Source organism: Vombatus ursinus, unplaced genomic scaffold, assembly GCF_900497805.2.
Source record: "Vombatus ursinus unplaced genomic scaffold, bare-nosed wombat genome assembly UNPS02014773.1, whole genome shotgun sequence".
Taxonomy (NCBI): domain Eukaryota; kingdom Metazoa; phylum Chordata; class Mammalia; order Diprotodontia; family Vombatidae; genus Vombatus; species Vombatus ursinus.
Window position 1 is genome coordinate 43304636 of NW_020954551.1, and position 8376 is coordinate 43313011.

At 47.0% G+C, this 8376-nt stretch overlaps 1 protein-coding gene across 1 annotated transcript; it reads right to left on the bottom strand.

The window, feature by feature from the left end:
- Positions 1-3619: 3619 nt before the first annotated feature.
- Positions 3620-4324, bottom strand: DNAJB8 (DnaJ heat shock protein family (Hsp40) member B8). Its single transcript, XM_027863658.1, has one exon. It carries the CDS (start codon positions 4322-4324, stop codon positions 3620-3622), a length of 705 nt encoding a protein of 234 aa, XP_027719459.1.
- Positions 4325-8376: the final 4052 nt, after the last annotated feature.

Below are 8376 nucleotides of genomic sequence, written 5' to 3' on the forward strand. Positions count from 1 at the left end.
AATTCCATGGTCTAGTCCTAGAAGCAGATTTGATTAGCAAAGCTTAAGGCATCGGCATCGTCGCCTCCCTAGGCTAGTCTCCCCACTGGGGCCACAGGAAACAACCAAAGGCACTGTGGTGTTCTATAAAGAGCTCTAGATTGGAGACACAGAACTCCTGGGTTTCCTACTTATTACCCGCATGACCCCCAAGTCATTTAATGTCCAAGAACCCAGTTTCCTCATTTGCAAAATGAAAGCCTTGTGTATTTTTATGAGGGTTTTGTTTTGTTTTTCAATGGTGTGGGAGGTAGGAAAGAGAGAAAATAAATGCTTATTAATTGAAAAAAATTTATTTTTTTAAATTAAAGCTTTGGATATCCATCTCTCTGGATGGATCTCAGTGGTTTCTCCTTCCCATTCTAAATATATGAACTCCTATCCTTCTCTTGTTCCCTAGACCAGCTGGAAGTTGGTCTAAACTCAGTCATCCACTTGCTACTGGAACTAGACTTTTGCCTGGGTTAATTGTTGAGGGTTTGAAAATCCCTTTTGCTCTCATAAAATGCCAAGGGGGTCTCATTTGGAAAGCATGGTATAGCAAAAATAGTATAAGATTTAGAGTCAGAAGACCCGCTTTGAGCTTCATATTTGGCTGTGTGACTTGGGGCAAGTTATTTCCTCTCTGTAGAACTCAGTTCTCTTATTTCACCAAATGAGAAGATTGGGATACATCAGGCCTTAGGTCCCCTCCAGCTCTCAAAAGCCTGAGCTCCCATGGTTGGTGCCATATTGCTCTGAAAAACAAGGCACAAGAAAGTTTACCTTCTTCTTGGCCTAGACCTACAGATCCTAGGAAAGGACCACATGGAACTGGGCTCCCCTATTCCACAGTACTGCCTCCAGTCACCCCAGCCAAATCATGTTGCACTCCCTTGCTCTGAAACATGTAGTGTCTATGAGATAAAGTTGAGATTCCTTAGCCAGCATTTGAAGCTTTCAGCAAATTGGCCTCCACCTGCCTTTCTTGTTTTAACTCCCATTACTCTCCAAATAGAGCTTTCTATTCCTGTCAGTCTGATCTACTACTCACTGTCTCCCTACTATGGATGTCATTTTTCTGCCTTTATGCCTTAGCGTTTGCCATTCTACATTCCCCAAATGTTCTTCCTACTCCAACCTCCGCTTGTCTGACTCCTTCCCTCTCTTCAAGTCCCAGCTTGAGAGCTGCCGCCACCTCCAGGGAGCCTCCCTGATTACTCCTGACCACAGTGAATTCTATTCTCCTTTCTCCCAAAGCTTTTGGAATTGACTGGTTGTATCCTTCACAGCCTACCTTACTTTTACTCCTTCTCCGCCTCGTTCTTACATTTCTCTGATGCTTTAAGGTTTGCAGAATACTTTCTCTACACTCCAGTAAGGAAAGTATCACAACTCTTTGTGCCCATTTGACAGAAGAGGAAACTGAGGCTCTGAGAGACGCATTTGTCTTGTGGCTCCAAATCCAGAGCTCTTGCTCCTGAACATAGGACCATAAATTTAGATCTGGAAGAGACCTCAGAGGTCACTCTAATCCAACCTCCTTATGATACAAAGAAACTGAAACCCAGACAATGACTTACCCAAGGACACGGGTGGGAAATAAGTGGCAGACCTGGGGTTCTACCCCAGGTCCTCTGATTCCAGACCCAAGACTTGTCCCACTAGGCGGATGCATGTCTTTTTTCCCCAGCTAGACAAGAAGAAACTGCATGAGACCAGGCGCTGTCTTGTTTTTTGTCCCCTACTGGAATGGCACAGAGCTGGTTGGGTACAGGAAGACCTGAGTTCAAATCCAGCCTCAGTTACTACAGCTGTACAACCTGAGCAAGTCACCTAACCTCTCCATATGCCTCAGTTGCCTCTACTATAAAATGGGGGTCGTAATAGCACCTTCATCCTCAGGACGTTGTGAGGATCAAATGAGATATTTATAAAATGCTTAGCACAGCACCTGGCACACAGTACATAGTACAACAATAGTAGGCTCTTGAGAAATACTTGTTCTCCCTTCCTCTTCATCTAATTGCTAAGCCCAGCCAGTGGGGGTGGGGAGGGGCAGTGGATTCAACTCCATGCCCTGACTTCCTCACTTTCCCATCATCCCTAAGGAGTCTTTCCTCTGGACCTCCTCAAACTCTGCCATTGCTGGGGCCCTTGTGGGACACAGCCTAGACCCCAACTCGGACTTCCTTATTTCTCAATACTACCGCCATGGTCTTCCACCATCTAGACATCTTCCATGTATTGAGACCCAGCCCTTCAGTCCTACTTCCATACCTGATTCTGAAATTAGGGTTCTCTCTCCACTATTCAAGGTTTCCATCAGAGGTCACCCAGATAGATCCAACAGTCCTCCCTGAAGTGTGAAACAATGCTCTTGACAACATTCCAGCCTTTGCTCAGAGACCTTCAGTGACAGGGAGCTCACTACCTTCCAAGGTGGACTTTTCCATTCTTGAAGAGCTCTCATTATTAAGAAAGTTCTTCCTTAAACTGAGGCCAAAATCTGCCTCCCTGTAACTTTCCTCAGTGGTCCTATGTGTGCCCTCTGGGCTCCCCCACCCCCACTCCCCAGAATAAGGCTGTTCTTTCTTGCATATGGTGGCCCTTTCCTTGAAGATAATTATCATGATGTCTGTGTTCTACCCACTAGTCTTCTCCTCTCCAGGCTGGGCATGCCCAGCTCCTTCAACAGATCTATGTGGGTATGGCAGGATGCCCAGAGCCCCCTCACTACTCCATCTCTGGAAGGGCTCCAGTTGGTCTGCGTCCTCCAAGCATGGCGCCCACCACTGAACACAGTGCTCCAGATGCGCTAGGAGCACTCGGTGCAGAGAACAGTGGGACTGTCTCTTCCCTCAGTCGGCACACTAGTCTTCTAATCAGATTCTTGGCAGCCGTATCACAGGGCTGGCCCATCTGGAGCTTACAATCCACTAAAGCCAAAGCCTCTTTCACGGGAACTCTTGTCCCTCACTATGCGCTGCCTCTCATGGGGCCCCCAGGGGTTCACGAGTAAAGCGCAAGAGCCCTCAGGCACACTAGCCATAGGGTCGGGTCCAGCCCAGCCCTACCCATCACCCACCCTCACCCTCATTTCCCAGCTAAGGACCAAAGTCAAGGGCAGCTGATAAGGTCAGTGTCAGCTTCCTGCACGCCCCCCTTGCTTCCCCAATTCCCTTCCCCTTCAGTGGATAGCAGCCCTGCCCCCTCCCGTTGATCTGGGCCCACATCCTGGGCCTACTCCTCTAACTGCCTCTCTCCTTTCATCTCCTCCCTGCAGTGCTTCCGGATGAGGGATTCCAGGGTGATCTGGGAAGAGAGGAGGAAGGGACATCCCGGGAGAGCAGCATGCAGCCCGTGGGCCCTCCTCCAAAAGGACCCTCTTGCCCGTCCCCCCTACCCCCACCCCACCCCCGACGTCTGACATCCCTCTCCCTCCCTGAAAGATGCTGCACGAAGCTGGGCCCAGCGTTTCCACGAACTCACTTGTGGCATTTATTAGTAGCCTAGACTTGAGGACATCAAGCCAGAAGCCCATTTGTGACCGGCCAAGATTCCCAGCAGGGCAAGGGCAGACAGGGGAAATGCCTGGCTCTCACTTGTTGTCCACCCGTTTGAGCTGTTCCTTCCCATTGATGGTCACTGACTTCAGCTGCCCGTCCTCCTCAATCTCCACTCGCTCCTGCCCATTCTCCACAATCCTCTTGGTGGTGATCTGGCACCCATTGACCATCTCCGTGGACGACATCATTGACTTGTAGCCAGAGCTACCTGAACCTGAGCCCCCAAAGGACATGGAGGAAAAGGTGGCCCTGCCTCCATGGCCTAAGGAGTCAAAGGAGGAGAAGGCCTCCATGAAGGCGGGGAATTCCCCGAAGCCAGCAGAAAAGGTTCCCCGCAAACCCCAGTCTCTGCTGCCGTCCCGATCCCGGTCACTGCTGAAGGGGTTGTCCCAGAAGTCAAAATAGAATGGATCCATACCACCAAAAAACTCCTTAAAGATGTCTTCGGGATTGCGGAAGGTGTAGCCGGAGCTGAAGGGGCTGTTGTAGGTGGCTCCTGCCCCGCCACCGGCAGCCGGCCAGCCATCTGACCCCCACCTGTCGTATACTGACCGCTTCATGGAGTCAGAGAGAACCTCATAGGCCTCAGACACCTGCTTGAACTTTTTCTCTGCCTCTTCCTTATTGTCCAGGTTCTTGTCTGGGTGCCAACGGAGGGCAAGCTTACGATAAGCTTTCTTTATGTCCTCCTGAGAGGCGCTCGACTGCACGCCGAGCACCTCATAGTAGTTTACCATCCGAAAAGGTGGGTAGGGGGCAAGGCTTGAGAGGCTTGCGACTTGGTTGTGGGCACAGGGTTGACGTCAACAGCCAAAGTAGCACAAACAGTCACATAAATCTGCTGGTACCCCCAGTCCCAGATATCCTCTCGGTGTCTACTGTCCCCCCCTCAGCTTTCTAAGCATTTACTTTTTCATAGTACCTGCTAAAGAAGGATGTGAATAAGGGACTTCAGAGTGGAGGGGGATGGAGGAGGGGAAGCCCACCACCAACTCCTTGGCAGCTGAAGGCCCTGGGAACTCTGGGGGAACACCTCAGCTGGGAGTTAGGGGAAAGATTATGACATCAATGGAGTCCAGCCAATCAGTAGCTAGGGTTGGTGGGCGCTCTCCTTTTGCAAACCCCTGGCCCATTGGGTGGGAGAGTTGAAGCTTCACTGTGAACCTACTGAACCTTTCTTCCTGTCCTATTTTTATGTCTTCCACATAGAGAAGTCAAGGATGCTGGGAGATAGATATGGCTCTGGAAAGATATCAGAATGCCAGGATTCTGAAAGATACAACTTCATGTCAGGACATAGAATCACCATAAAATAATGCTTGTCCAAGAAATAGCTATCCATGCATAGGAGGTTGGGAGCTAGGATTTCTGAAGTGGTTCAGGAGGGGAAACTGAGGCACAGAGAACCTCAGTAACCTACCTGTTTAAGGAAGGACCCCATGAGTGGGTGGATGAGGGGGACATATATCCTCTGGGATACTCTACTAACTGACTTAACCCAGCCAAAATACAAGATTAATTTCTTTGGGGGAGGGGGTGTCAAGAATGTAGTGGGATGGCATTGTATGACATAGGATGAAATGGAATAGATTAGGGTAGAATAGGATGGAGTATAATGGAATGAGATGGGTAGAACAGGGTGTGATGGGCATAAAATGAAGATAAGATAAAATAGAGGGACAGTGAGGCAAAAAGAATAGAATGAGCTGGAATAAAATGCAACGGGATAACAAGGGGTAAGATAGAAGGCAATGGTAGGGAGTATAATCCAACTACTTTTTTTAGAGTTCTTGAAGCTATCTGGCTCCTTGGAACCTCCCAAGGAGTCTGTGCCCACTGATGTCGGATACCCCATTTTCATGCCCCTACCTCTACAAACGCCATCAAACTTTATGAAGCAAACCTCCATCCCTTTGGCTTCAGATTGGCCGTATCAATAGTTTGTCCTGGCCACCTCCTCTACAATCCTCCCAGCCTTTACAGGAAATCCCCAGAGCCTCCAGTTCAATTCTGCTAACAAACTCTATCCCATAAGATGAAACCGAGCCACTTAAGGAAATGTCCAGGGACAACCAAGGAAAGGAGGGCTGAGAGCTAAACCTGGATCCATCCTCCCTGTTTTCTCTCTCTCTAATAGGCTCCTGCACCCTAGGTATAGCAGTGGTAAAAACTCCATACTTGGCATGTGAAGACCTGGGTTCTAGCCACAGATCCAATGATTATTAGCCGTGCAACCTCAAACAAATCACCTCTCTGAGCAGCCTCAGTTTCCTCATCTGCAAAACGAAGACAATAACATTGACACTCCCTTCCTCAAAGAGCAGTTATGAGGACTTGATGACATCATGAATATAGATCCCATTGTAACTGCAAAGTATTATATAAAGGTCAAGTTCACATGCTTGTGGGTCTGGGCTCTGCAGCTGCCATTTCAGTGGCCACCAGACCACGTCTGGCCTCTGAGGGAGATATTTGGGCTCCCCCTGACTCTTTTGAGCAAGGTATGAGAAAACTCCTACCCTTAGTTTAACATTTTTTCAAAAAGAGCCTTTAAAGGGTATCTGAGGGGAAAGAAAATTACACAACACGAAAACCACAGACTCAATGTAGTGGGAAGAAAGCCTGGAGATGTGGGTTGGGAGTCCCAAGACATTCTGGCTCTGGGAACATGGGAAAGCCCCTAAACTTTCTTAGCGCCAAGCTCTTCATCTCAAAAAAAAGGAGGGGGCAATGATAATAACATTTACATTACATATGATATAGTAAAAAGATTTGGAATCAAAGGACTAGAGATGGCATTACACCTTATGGCACCATGGGGCAAGTCACTTCATTTCTTTGGCCTCAGTTTCCTTATCTATAAGGGGTTGGACTGAATTACCTAAGGTACCTTCCAGGTCTAAGTATGATACAATGCCGCAGTATAGTTGTGGAGCAAGTGCTTTTCAAATAGAAATGTGAATTGCTTTTGTTGTTAGAGGTGGAAGGGACATTACAAAATATCAAATTCAACTTTCTCATTTTACAGCAGAGCCAATATCTCCAGAGAAGCTACTTGTCCAAGGTCATTTGGTCAGTTGAAGAACCAGGACTAGAACCCAGGTCTTTGGGTCCCAAGTTCAGTGCTCTTTCCCCATTACACGACCTTGCCTCCCATGGCCCAGGATAGAATAATTATGATCTAGTCATGGGTCGGCCAGCATAATTTAAACATGTGTCTTTGAAACCTATTTTCCTCAACATGACCCACCTATTCCTGTTTCTCCATAAAATCTAGTAAGTCCATATTGAGAACATGATGATGTAAATAGAATGTTGGACCTGGACTCAAGACCTGAATTCTACCTCTGATGATTCACAAACTGTGTTGGCCACTCTAAATCTAACCTCATCTATAATAATAATATGTGTGTGTGTGTGTGTGTGTGTGTACATATAATGGAGATAACACCTCGTTGTGCCTACCTTACAGGGTTATAGTGAGGCTCAGTTTAGATAAAGTGCTCAGCAAACCTTAAAGCACTGTACAAATGGCTATTGTTATTATTATTATTAATTAACAGGAGACAGATGTGAGGATCACAGAATCTCTAATTGGAAGGAATGCTGGTGGCCATCTGGTCCATCTCATACCTGAGAAAGAATCCGTTCTACTGGATTCCTTACAAGTGGCCAACCAGTCTTTGCCTGAACACTTCAAGTGAGGGTGACCTTGGGCTATATATAACCAAGGCTTGACAACTAGATTTTCATCCTAGTGTATGGAATTTAAAGGGGACAAATAGCACTTACACTCCTCTAGTAGCTAGAATGAGCTTTATACCTTGTGAGCGAGATTAATAATGAGCGGGGCAGTTAGGTGACACAGTGAATAGAGTGCTGGTCCTACAGTCAGGAGGACTTGAGTTCAAATCCAGTCTCAGACACTTACTAGCTGTGTGACCCTGGGCAAGTCACTTAACCCCAATTGCCTAAAAACAAACTAACAAGAGTAATAATGAGTTAAAACAGGAAACTTCTAGGTGGCTGGCTTTACTGCTTCACCCACCCATAGCAACCTTATCCTAGGTGAGCCCCCCAACCCAGTAGTAGCTTCCCAACATGGTTGGCTTTGAAGTGTCCCAGAGTTTGTCTGTCCCCACAATCGGGTACTGTTCTGGAGTCTTCTCTCCCTCGCCCCAAAATCTGAATTTGTCTTAAAAAATTGATTTAAAGATGCCTTTGAGGTAACTTAAAAATCAGATTTTTGTGAAGCTTACCTTGAGTGAAATTGTGAGGCTGGACTGTGCTCCTAAAGCAGCCCATTCCACTTTAGTCTAATCATCAGGAAAGTTTCCCTTATATCAAGCCTAAATTTGTTTCTTTGTGACTTCCACTGTAGCTCCAGTTTCTTCCCCGGGGGTCAAGCACCTCAAGTCAGATACTTGAAGACAGGTAGCATGTCTACTCTAAGTCTTCTCCGGGTTTAATATTTCAAGTGCCTTAAACAATTGCTCCTTATATGGTGTAAATTCAAAAACTTTTGCCATCCTGGTTACTCTCTTCTGAATGACTTTAAGTTAATCCAGATCAAAATTAAAAATCCCCAAATCAAAAAAGAGATCCCACCTTTCAGCTCTGATCATGCTTGGGAGTAGTAGTGGCTAGGCAAGAGAGTAGGGGAGGAGAGGGGGACAGAGGAGCTCACTGGTACATCTATGTACATAGCTTTTTGTCTGTCTGTTTGTTGTATCTGGGTCCATCTGCATTTCTGTGTGGCTATTGCTTGTCCACTTTTATGCTTGTTTCT